Source organism: Leuciscus leuciscus (genome assembly GCF_965113295.1).
Source record: "Leuciscus leuciscus genome assembly, chromosome: 15".
NCBI lineage: Eukaryota > Metazoa > Chordata > Actinopteri > Cypriniformes > Leuciscidae > Leuciscus > Leuciscus leuciscus.
In genome coordinates, this window is record NC_138739.1 from 12,344,219 (window position 1) to 12,363,103 (window position 18,885).

An 18,885-nucleotide genomic window follows, 5' to 3' on the forward strand; every position below is an offset into this window, starting at 1 on the left:
TGATGGAGGGCAGGTGGAGTGATGGAGGGTATCGTAAGGGCTGGTGGAGTGATGGAGGGCAGGTGGAGTGATGGAGGGTCTCGTAAGGGCTGGTGGAGTGATGGAGGGACTCGTAAGGGCTGGTGGAGTGATGGAGGGCAGGTGGAGTGATGGAGGGACTCGTAAGGGCTGGTGGAGTGATGGAGGGCAGGTGGAGTGATGGAGGGTATCGTAAGGGCTGGTGGAGTGATGGAGGGCAGGTGGAGTGATGGAGGGTCTCGTAAGGGCTGGTGGAGTGATGGAGGGACTCGTAAGGGCTGGTGGAGTGATGGAGGGCAGGTGGAGTGATGGAGGGTATCGTAAGGGCTGGTGGAGTGATGGAGGGCAGGTGGAGTGATGGAGGCTCTCGTAAGGGCCGGTGGAGTGATGGAGGGACTCGTAAGGGCTGGTGGAGTGATGGAGGCTCTCGTCCATGGCACCATCTCCAGGATTCAGCTCTGGGCTCCTCATCCTCAGTGCTCACCCAAGTCTGCTGACATTTCAGATCCTACAAAAATGCACAAACATCATACAAAAGCAGTTATTTTAACCGCACACTGTCATTTGATTTCAGTATTATTTAGAAGACAAAAACGCTTTTTTTCACAAATGCCGCCATCATCTTTCCTTGCAGGTCCTGCTCCACCACAAAAGATCTGCAGCAAATGCACAGAAATCAAGAATCAGAAAAGTGCTGTAATAGCTCTGTTTGAAACTACAATAATTAAAATAAACTACAACTTAATATTGAAATAGTTGTTGATATTAATTTCTGTAGTATACTCACTCAAAGCCTTTGCTGGCAGCATTCAGCTTCATGAGCCTCTCTCCACCAAATAAACACACACATCTGTTCATCTGTCCCTGTAACATCCAGACAAGATTCACAAAACCTCTGTGATTTATGAGCTCAACACTACATTTACATGTTGAGGTTGTTTTAACTTTTTATCCAACATAAATGTTCCTCAATTTATCAGCAGTACTAATGCACAAATAAAATAGATAACTTATGTTTATTACTTTATAGATTTGTTCTACATAATAGCACACATACATCACTCAGATGTCTATTTCATGTTGTGATGTGCTCTTCTGCAATACTTATTGAAGATTTTCCTGTCAGATGTAAATAGACATTTAAAATAGGCGTCTTTAAGATGTATATGATTTATGTAAATCCACTTTAGACACGTAACTTACGTGTCCTTACTGGAGCTCCCCTGTTAGCTAAGGTTATACATAATAAAACGTGTTTTTACAGCAAAATCACAATACTATACTGTGTAACGTCTTTACACCTTCAACAATTCAACAGTTTACTCTACAGTAGTTCAACACATGCAATTTTAACACAAGGAACCGTGTTTACTCACATTTGAAAGCACCCGCGTCGCTGATCTCTGCTATGTTTGATAATGACGTGTCCTCTCGCGTGGCCTCCTGGGATAGAAGAGTATCCATCGGTTGAGCACTCGAAAATCTGGGCGAAAGCAGTAAGCCATCCGGGAACTTCTCGCCTACTCTTTTATGAATAATGATGTTTCGAACGTACTGCTTCCTTCACGTACTGTTTTCGCCTACTATATAGTAGGAAAGTAGGCATATTCGGACGCACTTAAGTCCGAATCTCGCGATAAATAGTACGTCATCCAGGTAATTCTCGCTTACTCTTTTGGATTCGTACATACTTTTTCGCTCGCCTACTCTTTTTCCCATACTATATAGTAGAAGTATGCGGTTTCGGACGCAGCCTCAGTTTGATACTTGCATGTCTTGCCCATTTGAATTAAACTGTCCTGATGCAATTTGTGGAGGCTCCAGTTGATATTTGCTGATGTTGTCTTGATGAGAGAGAACCAGTTGGAGTCAGAGTCTCTTTGGTGAATGGAAAGACAAGGGCGAAGCCTGGCACAAGCTTGGGGGTCCTTGGGGGACTTCTAGTTCAGCATCATCTTCACATTAGGACTTCTCAGGAAGGACCAAGAGAGTAAGAGACCAAAAAACAAGAGAGCCAAGAGAGTAAGAGAGACTAAGAGAGCTAAGAGAGAGGCTGATCTTGTGATCAGTGATTTTTAAAGCGTGAAGATGTCACACCCTCTGGGGGTCTGTGAGCCAATAAGAAGTGTTTCCTTTGGAGGGAAAGTTTTACGACCCATTGTGTTCTAGGAGGCATTTGATGTAGTATGTAGTTTCATTGGGTGTTTAAGAGAAGAATCTTCAAGATTCTTAAAATACTAATGCGTCACAAAGTTAGCAAAATGTAATATAAATTAGCAAATGGGGGACGAAGTTTGGAGTTTATAGAGACCAAACATGCCACACAGGATTTTGGTTAACCATAGTTTTTAAAGTTTGAAACATTAACCCATTAGAGTTTACAAGAAAACATAGGCCAAACCACAAAAGGAAAATCATGAGATGGGGAAATTAGTAGGGATGCACCGATACCACTTTTTCCAGACCAAGTTCGATACCGATACTTTCATTTTTGGTACTCGCCGATACCGATACCGTATATAACCGATACCTGTATTTTCACTGCATTTGTAATTTTTAAATGTATTGAGAAACTAACAGAATATAAATCATATAATTGGCTTAATTTGTTCATCAAATAAATATTTCCTTCACTTATTTCGATGATTAATCAAGCCTGCTATAATGTATTTTATCTGCTTCTGTTACTGACTTCACTCTTCATTCTATTGCTCTATCATATTTTATCTTTCATATAATAGTACAGCACATATTGAGAGCTGCTCCAGCAGGCCTCAGTGCTGAGGATTGGGTCAGGGGTACAAGTGTTTGGACACAGTGAAATATCAATTCTTTATTCCAATTTTGATACTTCAACAAAAACTACAGTAATAAATAAAAGGTGAGAAAAAAACACTTCATATTCAATATAGGCTACTGAATAAATTAAATGTAGATAGATATTTTTGTAAAGTTACAAAAGGTAGCCAATTTAGTCATGAGTAGAAAGTAATTAATTTGTCCTTTGTTTGATTAACATCAGCAGAAGGTTTTTAAGACTGCTGTCCCTTTAAGAGACTTACTTGAATTCGTCAGTACAAGCGCGAGACATGAAAGACAATTCAATTCAGTATTCGCGCGCTGAGACGCTGGTTTTCAGGGCGCGCGCTTTTGATGTTTGCGTTCATGGAACTTCTTGACTTGCACACGTCCTGTTATAATGTCCTTACAAAAGAGATCATTACTTGTTTTATCAATCCCTGGACCCCGCGGTGTAAATTAGTTTATTGCTATTTTCCACCATATTAAGTCATTTTTTATTGTACAGTATCAATGCCTTTTTATTTTAAATGCATTTACAGAATCCGATTTATCAGCAATTGAAAGTTTAAGACTGATTTAACAGAGCAAATCAAATCATGTTGACTATTAAATATAGCTCTTATATATACCTCTTAAATATTAATAGTGATTCAGAATAAATGACCAGGACACAATTTTACATGCAAATTTATTACAGCAACCTCATAAAATAACACTTTCATAACCATAGAGATTTCAAATATCAATAGCTAAAAATGATTAAACCTGAATAAATTCATACAGCGTCATGCTCACACTACATACTTTTTGTTTCATTATCTTTAAAAAGACCTTGTAACAAATTAATTTTGCACTTACTAACACACACTGAGAGCAAAATAAAGACCCTCATTTTAAAGTATCACACAGCCCTGATTCTGTGGAAATAAAGGCTTTTGTCAGTGTAAATGTAAAATTGTGTTCTTATAAATGCAAACTGAAAGCTGTTTATGACTAGTTGTGTCTGACTTGTTTTGCTGACACTCCCAGATAAAATGCCCAGACAGCAGGTTATGCAACATGGGTATGTTTACTATCAAACAGAAATTTTCTTTCTTTCTTTCCTGCTCCGCAGCAAGTTATTATGATAAAGGGATGATTAAACCAAAAATGAAACTGATATAATTTACTCAACCTCATGTTGTTCCAAAGCCTCAACACTTTTGTTCATCTTGAATGAAGATATTTTAAATGAAATCTGAGAGATTTCTGTCCCTCCATTGACGGCCCACACAACTATCTGTCGCTTCAAAAGTTAATAAAAACTAATCTAGGCAGTTTAGTCAAACACTATGTATATAAAAACTATGTATAAAAACACTATGAAAACACACACACATTTGTGTGCTGTAACATTTCACCTGACAAACATCACCAGAAGTATTCACGCCAAAATAACAAATGAAAACCTGGTGACTACATTAGCTACACAACAACAGTCTCTTCCAATAACTGTGACAACACCAGTAATAACAACTACAGTGTTTGAACTAAGTGCAGACTCAATTCAATACTTGTGTGTTATTCGATTGACAGCTGCCTTCAAACACTCTTTTGCATATTTATGCACATGTCCATTGAAGAGCACATGCATCTTGGCAAGATATTTGTGTAAACCCAATGACCTCTATTATGTGTATTCTTGTAGCGACTACTGAAATCTGGTATTGTGACAAAACTATTGCCATGTTATCAATGTGCTCAGATTGCTATGAAGTTCAGGTAGTGACGTCTGTCTTGAGCGTTTAAAAAAATGCAGATTGTGCTGGAGTTTATGCTGAATTTAGTTCATAAATCCTATTGTTTACACATTGGACACTTTGCAGTTGATGCTTTGTTACGACCTGTGACTCCAAAAGGATGCAACAAAGGAAGACACACACTGTCGTCCACAAGCCTCTGCTTGCTGTGCTTCTTCGGCTGGGTGTCGTGATTAATGGTGCGTTCAAGTCCTCCTGGGAATTTCGTACGTACGAGGTGGGAAGTCGTGTTGACGACGTGAGGTGCGTTCAAGTCAGTTTCGTCGGAGCAAGATGGTGGTGTACCTTCTTTTAATGAATAACACGAAAATATAGCAAGTTTTGTTAACTCTGCTTATAGAAAATGAAGAACAAAGAATGCGCATCGGGTGTGTTTTTCTTTTTATGTTTTTAATTAACTTATGAGGCCAATGTAAATTAACTGTATCATTATATAATTAGTTAATTGTTATATTACAAGTAGGCTATATCATATTTTGTGCAGAGAGCTTACTTTGTTATAAATGAAAAAGCCTTACAATGTCACTGCTAAACCTGTAAGTGATAGGCTATATTTTACTATCACTTTGCTCAACTACAGACGTTGCATTCATTGATTCCGCCATGCTTCTCACTGACACGCCCCCAACTCGTACAGATCGGGGCTTAAAGAAAATCCCGAGCTCCCCACTGGTATTTACGACATTGTGGTGGCGTTCATGTGCATTCAACTCGTAAATACGATCTATACGAGATGACTTGAACGCACCATAATATCTAGAGCAGCAGAGCAAAGAAAAAATTAACAGTAGAGAGGGAGAGAACACAGAAACAACTCAGCCGCCCATCATGACATCACAAGACATAACAACAACCAATGAAAGTAGTGCATCAGTGAATAAATTCCTATAACTAGATGATTCAATATTAGCTAAGATATTTACAAAAATATTTTAGAGACGCATAGATTCCAGGTGTTATGAATGAATCATATGTTTTTAATAATATTTATCACATAAACATACAGAGATGTGTCACGTTCATTTGCTTGTTTCAGAAAAGAAAACAGTGTTTTTGTGGGTTTACTTCAAGGCACTTTTTCCCTTGGCTGATGTACAAGATAAGGAAATATTCTGCCCAGAATGCAAGAAACACAATATTGGTCTCATTAAAACAGCTAATTAAAAAAAAACAAAAAAACATTTGTGTTAGTAAAACTACACCAATCATGTCCAGTTCTTATTGATTTATGATTAGATCTGTGATAAAAGCTTTTGAGAGGAGTTTAGCATATATTAGCTTTGGCACTTAAATGGCTTTTCTTCAAATATTTACCTGACATATGAAAATCATGAAACACCTCTATTGATGTATACATTTACAATGAGCACCAGACAAAAAGAAAAATCCAAAAATAGGAACAAGGGATCAAGATTGCTGCCAAAGAAGAAAGGGATACCGCAAGTTTAAAGCTGAAGGCTAGACTGGAAAAACAGTATTAAAGTGAAGGCAAAAGTCTCCATCAAACAGTCATAATATTCTAATAAACATATCAGCTAAATACAATAATTCCATGAGTTAAAAAAAAAAAAAATCACACTTGACAATCACAGTTCAATATGATGAAATGAAAGAATGAATCAGCACCTCATAAAATGTCACATATGTTTGTTCACAACTTCAGGTAAACTTCATTTTTTGCACATTTCAACCATGAAGATAAATATCTATATACCTAATGTATGAAGATTTTCAAGTGTAAGTGCATTGTTGTATCAAGTATAAACACAATTTTGTGTTATTATGCTGTAACACTTCTCAGGTTTACAGCCTGTATCATATATGAGTCCAGTTAAAGGCACAGAATAAATACCTGAATGTTTCACCAACTTTAAAATAAATAAATGATATTTCAAGCGTCTTAAAGCTGGTTTTGGTTTCAGTCTAGCTGCTGGAAAGTGTTTTCTGATGAAGGTAAGGGTTAATGTACCAGTTTAAACTATAAATATTAGCAACATAAGAATACCAGACATTTCCAGTAACAGCAACAATACCAGTAAATCACCTACAGTATCAGTAGCATAGGCTGTCTTTGTGTTGAGGAGGAAAATATTGGTCATAATGCCCATCTTGTTGAGGTAATTGTAAAAAACAGTTCTATCAGTTATTAGAGGATGTAAACAGACGGAACAAAATAACTCCAGATGTCAAACCAGATCCGCATTATAGTGGAGATGTTAAGAAACCGAGATAATCACTCACAGTTTCTGTCTGGATTACTGTAACAGCTTTTTTTTAAATATACTGAGATACATCAAGCACTGGCTGATCTACTGCTCTGTTTCTTACTTTATCGTTCATATACGGTTTAAGGCTAAATGTGTTCATATATCATTTAACATTTATGACATTTAATAAAGTTCGGGAGGAGCATTTTCAGATAATTAACACAAGTGTGGAGCATTAACAGTTAATCAACAATAAGAGGTGTATATATATATATATATATATATATATATATATATATATATATATATATATATATATATATATATATCATTGACAGTTTATCAGCATCCCTCCACCAACCCTTCTCCACACTTCTATGTCTAATTGTTTCTACCGACGGGGAATACTCTGGGCCAAATCCCGAGCTCTGAGCCTCTCACCCGGACAGCACGGGAAAATACACATAAAGCTTTACTCTATCTAATTATATGTAGGCCTAAGTGTGAACTCGTGAAATTGGTTAAATTGGTATGTAAAAGGTAAATTGTTTACTGTTATTGGTGCCGACTGCTGAAATCTTGGAATTGTGACGCAATTACTCTGTGAGTGATGAGAGTTTCAGCTGATCCTCTTCTCTCAATCATTTCCTGATTCTCTTCAGTGTCCATTGTTTTATTGGGAGCCTCGGCATGAGTCTGATTTAAGGATGTCCTCCAAAGGAATGTCATTGGGATAAGGTGGTGGGTTATCAGCATCATCGTCCTGGACCACATCGGGATCAGGTGGTGGGTTACTGTCAGCATTATCCTACTGAAAAAAAAAAAACACAGATTCACAGAAGGTTACTGTTACGTTTGGTTAAAGCAGAGGAGGAAACATGATCCAAGTGCAGCAGTCTTAAATCAAATAAACTCAAAACATCACAAATACAAACTCAGACTAAGTCTCAGGAACAGGAACAAGAACAAGTCTCGGGAACAGAGCTACCACCATAGTGCAATGATAAGAACTAACCAAGACACATGGCAGGATCACATGACAAACAGGGAATCACATTAACAAGACAGAGAAACATGACAATGAAAAGAACAAGAAAAGAAACCCAAACTGTGACAGTTTCAGTGATGAGAAGGATTGATGTTTAAGTTACACAAACACAAACTGTACAAAATGTTTATTTGGGAGTTATTGGTGTTTTTTTATTGTTTTGACTGTTTAACCAGTGAATATCTGCTTCTGTACAGTTAAAAAAAAAAAAAAAAGTAAAGAGCAAAACTTTGTTTTTGCACAGTAAATCTCATCTATCTTGTTAAATCAGCTGTATGTAATACTTACACTCTGTGGTACTGGTGCATGGGTCTTCTGGTGACGATAGTAAATCACTCCAGCAGTTACAGCAGCAGCAAACACCAGCAGAACACCAACAACTATTCCTGCTACAGCTCCTGAAGAAAAACCTGAACCTGGAACATCTACAGAGAAACAGACATTATTGTGAATGATAATACAACCAGTACTTATTTTTTTTATTTTTTTTTTTATTTTAGACCCTTCTATATTGATCATCAGCTGTATCAACAGAAAACATCAGCTCAAAAAAGTCAGTTTAACATTTACTGAGTTGATTTAAAAATATATTGAACTGTTTTTTTAATTCCTCAAAGGAAAATGCATTGAATGATTAAATTATACACTCACCAATGACAGTAAGATTGAATCTCTTCACTCTAGTGATGCTGAAGCTGCTGTTGTTGATGATGATCTGTAGTTTATATTCTCCAGAGTCTGTGTTTCTGGTGTTTGTGATGGTCAGAGATCCAGTCTGATGATCCAGCTTCAGTCGGTCTCTGAATCTCTCAGTGCCTTCATTACACTGAACATCAGTACAGGTTTTATTTGGATCTCCACTGATTTCAGCGATGAGAATCTCATTAAAATACCACGTCATCACATCATTTGGTTTTCTTGCTACAGGAGGATGAAAAGTGACAGATTCTCCCTTGTTTTTCTTCACTTCATCTCGTTCAGCAGCAGAAACACCTGAAACACAAACCAACAGATGCTGGAGGATCTTTTGCTGAAAACAAACTAAAACTGCACAACATGAGAGAACTGTGAACATGACTTTGGATAAGCCCTTTCTTGACTTTGAGCTGAAAATAATCATTTTTGTTTGTGCCTACAAACACACATTAACAATGTGCTTTAAAAATATATAAACTGAATTTAAATGTTATTAAATGAATCACCTTGGACAGTAACATTGAAGATCTTTCCACTGTTCCTGCTGCTGTCCCTGCTGTTGCTGATGATCTTCAGTTCATATTCTCCAGCATCTGTGATTGTGATGTTCATGATGGTCAGAGATCCAGTCTGATGATCCAGCTTCAGTCTGTCTCTGAATCTCTCAGTACCGTTATCACACTTAACATCTGTACAAGTCTTATTAATATCTCCATTGATCTGAGCGATGCGAATGATATTATAATACCATCTAAAATCGTCTTGTCGAGTTGTATTAACACCAGTGTTTAGAGTGACTGAATCTCCCTCCATCACTGACACTTCATCTGAACCAACACCAGAGGCACCTGGAGAAGAAACAGTTAACATAACAAAAACAAAACTTTGCAACTGTTATTTTCTAACAGATCATACAGATTTGAGCAGAGAAATATGTCTGGATTCATAATGTCTGGATTCATAATGTAACACATGGAAACAAACAGCAGAAGAAGTCTTGATTTAAACATTCACTCATCAGACAAACATATGAATCTCATGGATGATCTACACACACCCAATACACATTTTCATAATCAAACATTTTCATAGACTCATAATGTATATAGATGAATAGTACCCATAAAAATATTTCAGAAAATTATGCTATTTTCCACAGCATCAAGACTCATAATCATATTTCTTCAAAATATGTTTAGTTCTCCCCGTAAATAACATATTTAGGCTACATTACCTCTTATTCATTTGGCAGAAGCTCACATTACATTCAAGCTACCTTTGATGCACTGATGTAAAACAATATTTACTACAGTATCATAACAGTTTGTCAGGTTTCTGTCACTTCGGTCTAGTTTGTTGTTGGTTTTATGACAGTGACACTCCTGTATTTTCGTATCTTATGTCTGTGTGCTTGTTTTTTTATACGAAGTCATTTAGCCTCAAAGTCCCCATTGTAACGCCACTTAAACTGATTTGGGTTGATTCTATGATTTGTTAATTGTCACCCGATAATAATCGTACCATCATCACTACGATACATGAGTCCAGTTCAAATAAATCGGTGCAACGCCGGAAAAGAGATTGTAACAAATATTGTCTTACCGTGGTCGATTGAAATCAAGATCACCGAGAGCAAAATTAGAAGCGACATTTTCCCCACAGAAATTGAATGGCTATTCTGATTCATAGTGTGCCGCTTTAAGGGCGTAGCCTACTTGTAAAACTAGTACAGTAAGTGAAACTAACCTGACAGCCTGAATGGAATGTAGAGCGATGATGACCGATGGATTGTAGAGCTATGGAAAGCAGGTGCTTTTCCCTTGACAGTAAAAGAAAGGCTTTTCCATTAAGCACCTGCTGGTAGAACTTGAAACTACACAATAAGCATTATAACTGACTTCAATATTCTGTATTAATGTCATGGCTATATAAATATCTATGGAAGCTTGTTCCGCCACAATTGTGACTATTCTCACAATTCAGGGTTTTATTTTTTCTCGCAATTGCTAGCTTAAACAAATCAGTTGCGAGTTATAAAGCCAGAATTGTGTGAAATTAAAGGCAAAAAAAAAAAAAAAAAACAGACTTGTGAGGTGACCTACATTTATTATTATTTTTATTCCATGATGGAAACAAGCGTCCATAAATATCACTCCACACTAATTAAATAAAGTTAAAAATACATACAAATGTAAATGAGAGAGAGGTTGTTGATGGTCAGATGGTCATGTTACCCAAAGATAAAAGCACGAATCCCATGATAGTTAAACTACTTTTCTATCAATATATAATAATTTCTAACTCGTTACTATCTTCACTTGGAGAGGAAAGATGACTGAGTACTGAGTACCTTTACAAATCCACCTGACTCAGGGAATATAACAAACAGAGAGGCCACACGCAGATTAAATTAACCAAAAAGTACATTTTATTAAGGTAATCAAGCAAACAACATCAAAACAGAAAAAAAGGCCTGCTGTTGGAAAGGCCTCAATCGAGACGTTGTTAGCAGTCGATTCATCGCCCAGATCAACCGCAGCTGACTATCTGCAAACACACAAAGAGAGAACACACAAAAACAAAACACATGCCCCTGGGCAACAGGAAAACACAAATGAGGAAGCTAGTCAGGAATGTAACAATACATACTGGCAATAACGACTCAATTCCACTCCCCAAAATAGTTTAAGGTGCAATTATCAGTTATCTCTGCGCACATGCACATCACACACATAGCCGTAGACAGGGCTTTATAATCAAAGAGGTCCTATAACCTTTTAGGTTGTTATGGGGTTAAACATTTTTCTTTCTGATATGTGCATTTCAAGACGTTTGAAGGCCTAAAAAATAAGAAATAGATTTTAAACCTGCTCTCTCCTCATCTCCATCACTCTTTCTTTTTCTCTTTCTCTTGGTCTCTTGATCTTGCCCTGTCTCTTCCCCTCCTAAAGCTGAACTTTTTTAATTTACTGAAGGCTACAAATTGTATTATATTAGTTCTCAACCTGTACACATGCATTATTAATCTTGTGCCTAACATGGTGAAAACGGCTTTGTTAATGTTTGTCCCTTCACAATGACAGAATTACACGTTAATTCTCAAAATGGCGAAATTATACAAAAATGAATTGGTTTTCTAATTGTTTTTGTCATTCGTTTAGCATTTATGACCTAAAAACTGTCAAATATAAAATGTTTGGTTTAGCTACTTACATCTTTGTAAACTGAAGCCCCCCTAAAAAGGGCCTAGTGACGCCTATGATCCTGACAAGGTTTTATCTGTACAAAGGTAAAGGGAAGGAGGCCTTCACAGGGACTAGTGGACACTTCAGGACTTCCTCAGATCTGGGTATGGCCTGGATCTGGCGGACTGCGGTATAACCTCGGGATAAACGCTAATATTAGCACCTGTGTACCTTTGTATATCAAGAGTAGGGATAAGTTTGTGTGCATTTTGTTTTGTAATTTCACCAGAATGAAAAGAGAGTTTGCTACTCACCTAGGTTTACTTTAGATACATCTACCACAAGATGTTTCAAAAAGAGGTGGGGACATGTCCCACCGTCCCGCCTGCAAATTACGCCTTTTTAGCTGTCAATCATTATGTTTTTTATAATTCTTTTTTTTTTTTTTTTTTTACTTTAAAGCTGTTTTGTGAGGGAATCAACTCTTAAGTTCATTAAAAGCAGGAGAGGAAGAATCACTTCACTTAGAAACTAAACACAAATACACTAAATGTGCCTTCTCAACTACTTTCAAACCACATTTCTGTAGAAACCTGACCACAGCAGTTTCAGTTCGACTATGAGCAGCTACCTTTTATTTTGTTATAACCATACACAATAATTAAAGTATTTAATTTTGATTTATTTAAATTGAATTGAATTATAAAACCATTTAAATCTCACATGTAAAAGCTCTAATTCAGCATGAAATATAGGAAGATGTGCACCATATTCCAATGAAAGCCCACCTACAAGCAGACCAAACCACATTTTGCAGGTTTCAGTTTTGACTAAGATCAGCTGCTAGTGTCACAACGTGAGAATGTTTCACACGCTTGCTTTGTTCTGTTTTTGCTGGTGCCGTCTGACAGGTAAGTTATAAAATGTTTATATTTTTTGCTAAATATCAGTGACATTCTTCACAGCTAAGCCACATTTCCGTGGGTTTTAAATGATGTTGTTCCAGAAAAACTCAACTTTCCATGTTGTAATTACACCATTAATATAATGTTCATATATCTCACCTTTCTTTAGTAAATTAGTTACAAACTACAGCTGATTTCTGACTTTGTAAACCATCAGGAGCCTTAATCTGTTTGTTCATCAGGTGTGTTTGGTGATTCACTGTCAGTGATGGAGGGAGATTCTGTTACTCTAAACTCTGATACACAAATACATGAAGACGACTACATAATGTGGACATTTGGAGCTGAAAAGGCTCTCATAATTAAAATGAATAAAAAGAAGCAAATCTTCTCCACATATGAGGATGTTCCTGATGGGAGATTCAGAGACAGACTGAAGCTGGACGATCAAACTGGATCTCTGACCATCACAAACACCAGAACTGAACATGCTGGAGATTATCAACTAGAGATAACTGGAGTGAAAAAATCATCAAAAACATTCAGTGTTTCTGTCTATGGTGAGTAGAGATCATTTGTCCAGACTCCAGCCCTTCAAATATTCTTGTTTTTTAAAGGAATATTCTGTACACAATCAACAGCATTTGTGGTGTAATGTTGACTCCCAAAAATATTAACATAAAATATTTCCTTACTTTTTTATTAAAGACTCAATGTGCTTGCGTCAACGATGCCGTGATCTTAAAGTAGAAAACTGGGGCGTTACAATAATCAAGACGAGATTAAATAAAAGCAAGAATAAGCTTTTCTATATCTTTAAAACTTAAAGGTGCAATGTGTGATATTTATGAGGATCCATTGACAGAAATGCAATATAAGATCCATAACTATGTTTTCAGTGGTGTATAAAGACCTTACTTAAAGGAGAACTCCGGGCAATTTTTAAGTTAATCTTGATCATTAGACAAAAAAAAACAACAAAAAAAACGAACCGGATCGGTGCTTGCAAGAAGAGTGATGATCGGAGTTGCTCACAAGTGAAGAAGAAATGGTTCGCGTTTGTGCCGTTCCGAATTGTGGCAACAGAATGTGAAAATACAAGAATTTACATTAAGAATTAAGAATTTATCTGTTAATGCTTGGAGGACATCTAAGCTTGTCGATAATTAAAGCGCAGTGATAAATATAACTCTAAATCATATGCAATTTATGATTTTCCGGATTACAAACCCAATGTAACGGTCACCAGCTGGAGTGCCTTTGAAAGCCACCAGAGGGCACTCCACACCAGACTCACAGACTACATTTCCCATCCTGCATCTACCTGGACTGATTACTCCATACACCTGCACTGCATTACACACCTGCACGGTTGCACCTCATGATCAAACACCCATTTAAGCCACACTCACACAACGCTCGCAGCGAAGTGTTGTTTTGCTATTGTGAACATTACAGAGCATTTATTCCTGTATCTGCCTGATTGCCCTTTGATCCTGCCCGTTACTGGATTTCTCTGTTTGTCTGCCGCCTGCCTACTTTACCCCTGCTTTGATCTTTGACTCTGATTGTTTGCTGCCTGCCCTGATCTTCTGCCTGGTATTGTACAATGATTTTGCCCTGCCTTCTCTGCTGTATCTGACGGTTCTGACCATTGCCTGTTTGATTACTCTGATTAATAAATCACGCTACAAATGGATCTCTCTGTCTCGGATGCTTCGTAACACCCAAGGTAACATCTAAATTGAAAACAAATTTAGTCTCAGCAGGGAGCCCTGTGGAACACCACAGTTGATTGTAGAAGGGGAACATAAATTATCTCAAACTGTACAAGTAAACCTCACTCCCCTATCTCAAGAGGCGATCTAGCGACTGACACTAGAGACTGCGGATATAAGCCTCCTTGTTAGAGCGCCCGTCTCCCGTGCGGACAGGCCCAGTTTTGAGTCCCGCTTAGAGCGGGTCGGTTTGAACCGGAGGGGCTAAACTCGCACTGGCCTGACAGTGGAACAGCGCCTATTGATGGTTTTGATTAAAACCCCTGCATTACTGCAGTTAGTAGTTATTCATTTTGAGATATTAGCAGAACTTGCAGCCTTTGCTGGTGAACTAAAAGCCCTTTCAACTGCTCAAAATGAACAAAGTTTTGATGATTTCCATGCACTTTCTAAGGGACTGTTCGTTTTTTTTATTTAAGGGGCCACCGGAGGAGTTTTGAGATCTGTAGTCAAAAAATACATGACCCTCCCTTCGCCAGCAATACATTTTTCTATGACCCTTCAAAATGATTGTGAAAAAAGGCATGACCCTCCCCAATAATTTATTTATTACTTCTGCTTTGCGCTTAATTGGCAAAGATGTTCAGATAGCCTTTGTTTTTTTACAACCATAAACTCCTGCTTTCTCATCTTACTAGTGCTGTAGCCTAACGATAGACCAAACCTACGATTCGGTTCGTATCACGATTTTTGATTTTAGATTAGAAAAAAAAAAACTTGTTTTCGGTGCTGATGCAGGGTTACACGTTCAACATGTGGGTGGCACTGCCAATAAAGCATCTAAAAGCTGTCACAAAGAACCAGCAAAAGTCATGATTATGAATATGTCAAATATAGCAATGAGACATTTTAATTGTTTATTAATAAACATGTGTTTTCTGTGTCGACTGCAAAGATGAAGAACAATGCTGACTCGCGATCTTCGCAGTAGTGAACGCGCCAGAGAGAAATATTTAATACAGATTAGGCTACATTAGAAGAGAGCAGTCTGTTTTCTTTCGTTTTGAATTGTTCTGTTTAAAAGTAGACATTTCAAGCTTTCTATATATTTCTCAGGTCTGTGAGGCAAGTAGGCTATACCTTACGCTGAGTTTCGGTTCATTTATGAGACGAGCTCCAGTTCACTCGCCGGCGCCTCTGTGTCATGATTATCTATTTTCTATATGTAATTCTTATTTATTAAATCCAGGCCATTTGGATGATGAAACATTGATTGAAATTAGGATACAATTAATAAAAAAAAGAAATTCACTTTAAAGAAAGGCTTTGTGCTTTCTGTTTGAGGTCTCTGTGAAAGTTTTAAAGTCGCTCTCGGAGCGGTCATGTCCGTAACGGAGAACGTCCATAACATTGTTTTTTTCCTCAGAAAAGCGAACACGAAAAATAAAATAAAAATAATATTTTATGTTCTGTGGAGGCCGACCCTTCTTCATCCGGTGGGTATATTACTTTTGGTTTGCGCAGTGCAACTCATACAATTATTAAAGAATATTTTGCCACCTATAAGTTAGAGATTTTTTGTGTCACGTCACATGTGTATTTCCCTCATATTAAATATAAAACGCATGTGTAGACTGATATTTTTCTAATGTCTTGACTCCTTTATTAAGGGAGTATGATATAAACAGACGTTTCAATATATTGGTATTAAATGCATTTTCTGAGAGTTATTTCAAGTTTTGACTGCAAATGTCACGTCCATATAACGCTGGAATTGCCCAATTTTAACAAATTTATCCTCAACTAGTTTTTTGGTGTAGGTCTACGTATTTTATTCCTACCTTAGTAATTTAAAGATGTGGTAGCCCTACATCTTACACATCACACTCCACTGTTATGGTGGCAATTTCAGTAGATTTACTTACTAACATTATTGTGGAAACAAAATAAGAATGGAAACTAAAATATGGTAGTATCGCGCTACAGCGCACATTCTATCAGCTGTAGTTCTGGCGCCTCAGTCCCAATACTGTAAAACTCGACGTAGGCCTACATTCACATCACATCCACATGTTAATGCAGCGGTAGATTTACACTCACAGGACACTGCACTTATTCGCAATCACAAAAGTTCATTATTTGCTCCTGCTTTAAAGCTTTGCCGGTAAACATTTCATTGGTTTTCTGTTCTGACATGATGCACTTTTTCTGAGCGGAGCGTACTTTAGTGCGCGCGCACTGTCAAACAGCGCCAAACTGGATTTTTGTTGGGTCAGACCCATCTGATAGCGATGGGGGGCTGATACCGCGAGAGCAACATGGAGCTACATGTAAAAAAATATGCACCAACAAGCCACTTTGAAATGTTGCTGTTTTCACAAAAGTTCGGTGACCCTCCCCCTAGACTAAAAAAAGTTGGATGACCCTCCCCTCAACAAAGAATAAAAAGACATGACCCTCCCCTGTTTTCCTCCGGTGGCCCCTTTCAAAAATAACAAACAGTATATGGGTGATTCTTAGACTATGGGCACTTTTATGTACTTTGGTCATATTTTTAAAAATACATACAATTTTGGACAAAATCCTCTTTCTTTTTCAAACTAACAATAAAACCTCCTTAACTTTTTACTACCTTTCTATTATGATTTCTTCATACTTTTCAACCTCCTTATAGGTGTCAAAATCACTGTTTTCTCCTTGTCGCACACCCAGACTTTTTAACTTCAACAATGAAAATACAGTTTAAAAGTATGACTTATCTGGTAACTATTAATATACTTAAATTAAGCACTAATAAAATAATTAAAATACATTATAGTATTTAATGTGAGACCACCATCAATATTACTTTTTATACAAAATATAGCTGTCGCACAGTATTGGTGTCATTTCCACCACAACACTGTAATGTCCCTTTAAAAAGTTTGTGTGAAAGATTGTTTAGGTGGTTTCTATGGGAATGTTCAGAGACATCAGAGCACATGTTGGACATGGAGGCAATTTTAAATTTTCATCAAGAACAAATAAGAAAAATCAAGGTAAATATTGCTTGATCAGTTCATATATTTATTCTACGTCATTTCCAAACATGCTGTACCTTCAAGGGTGTTTTTAAAAAGTTAAAAATTTTAAGTTAAATAAGAGTATTTTACATACATGAAATGCTAAGTATTAATTCAAAGCTAATCAGTGCAGCTATCTTCCATTTTTTCACAAAAAACTACAGAAATGTCATTTCCACCACAGTCATTTCCACCACACTGCCCTCTGTGGTGGAAATGACAGCATGTGGTAGAAACATGCTGTACCTTCAAGGGTGTTTTTAAAAAGTATTTTTTTTTTAAGTTAAATAAGAGTATTTTGCATGCATGAAATGCTGAGTATTAATTCAAAGCTATCAGTGAAGCTATCTTCCCTTTTTTCACAAAAAACTACAGAAATGTAATTTCCACCACACTGCCCTCTGTGGTGGAAATGACAGCATGTGGTGGAAATGACATTTATGATTACAAAGTACAATTGATATGGATTGCAAGAGTAGATTGACGTTGTGAATTGAGTTTACTGAGTGTGATGAGTTTAAGAGTTTTCAAAATATATTTTTCAAATAAATATTTCTCTAAATATTACTGTTTCTCTACATTCACGTTAATTCATTGTCATTTCCACCACCACCCTGTCATTTCCATCACCACACACATTTTTTTAAAACATTTAAAAAGTTCTCATCACACATTAAAAATGTATCCACAATTTACGAGATCATGCTCTACTTAATATAAAAATTCAGGTTAGTTATTTTCTAATAAGCTCTTGCCCTAACCAAAATTAAATTTTGTGTGACAGGTGTACAGTTCACCATTTGGTCCTTAGGGCAGTTAATTTATCTCATTGACAAATGTATAATTTTTGTACATTGTGGAAAAACTGATAAAACTAGTTACAAAAATGATCTTAGACAATTCTTGAGTGGCATAAGTTATTCTGTTTTTAAATAACAGCTGTATATAGAGATGTGGTGGAAATGACATTTGTTCATTGCAGGTCGGAAAAAATGTAAAATATTAACAATTTCTCTTGTAATCTAAGTTTGTTCTCTTACAGACCTTAAAACTAGACAAATTATTTAAACTTATGAGACTGTGTTACGTGACTTTTGAACAAGTTTTTTTAATCAACTTCACAAGCCTAAAAGTGCCCCTAGTTGAAGAAACGCCCACATACCGAACTTCCTGCACTCTCTCCTTAAATTACAAATATTAAAAATGCAAATGGAAATTATTTTTGTGGCAATCAACATTATTCCACAAATACTGTCAATTGAGTTTAACTGGCACTGAAACCAGAATATTACTAAACTATTTACATATTGAAATGTTTAATCATTTTGTAGTTTGAGATAGACAAACCGCCATCACACTAAACACTCACTCACACATTGAGTCGAAAATACAATTTTGTTGACTAGATCTATCTAGATTTCTGTTTATTCGCTCATGTTTTCTCA

The 18,885-nt window shown here is 36.7% G+C and overlaps 1 protein-coding gene and 1 long non-coding RNA gene across 4 annotated transcripts in view; both read right to left on the reverse strand.

Annotated features, from left to right (window-relative positions):
• Positions 1-469: 469 nt before the first annotated feature.
• Positions 470-1,650, reverse strand: LOC309475393. Its single transcript, XR_014197637.1, has 3 exons — positions 1,395-1,650; positions 806-882; positions 470-674 (listed from the first exon to the last, which is right to left on the reverse strand). It is a non-coding gene; the product is annotated as an uncharacterized lncRNA (long non-coding RNA).
• A 3,916-nt stretch (positions 1,651-5,566) lies between these two features.
• Positions 5,567-18,885, reverse strand: part of LOC309476128 (uncharacterized protein) — a 138,450-nt gene continuing 125,131 nt past the window's right edge. The window contains exons 1-5 of one of the 3 annotated variants that reach the window (XM_082139338.1): positions 10,173-10,310; positions 9,077-9,418; positions 8,526-8,867; positions 8,163-8,299; positions 5,567-7,589 (exon numbers count right to left, since the gene is read on the reverse strand). In XM_082139338.1, coding sequence (XP_081995464.1) covers positions 7,500-7,589; positions 8,163-8,299; positions 8,526-8,867; positions 9,077-9,418; positions 10,173-10,257 — 996 coding nt within the window. In that variant the 5' untranslated portion in view covers positions 10,258-10,310 and the 3' untranslated portion in view covers positions 5,567-7,499. Of the gene's footprint in view, positions 7,638-8,162; positions 8,300-8,525; positions 8,868-9,076; positions 9,419-10,172; positions 10,311-18,885 lie in introns of those variants that run through there. The other 2 variants (XM_082139340.1, XM_082139339.1) reach the window with 2 other exon arrangements.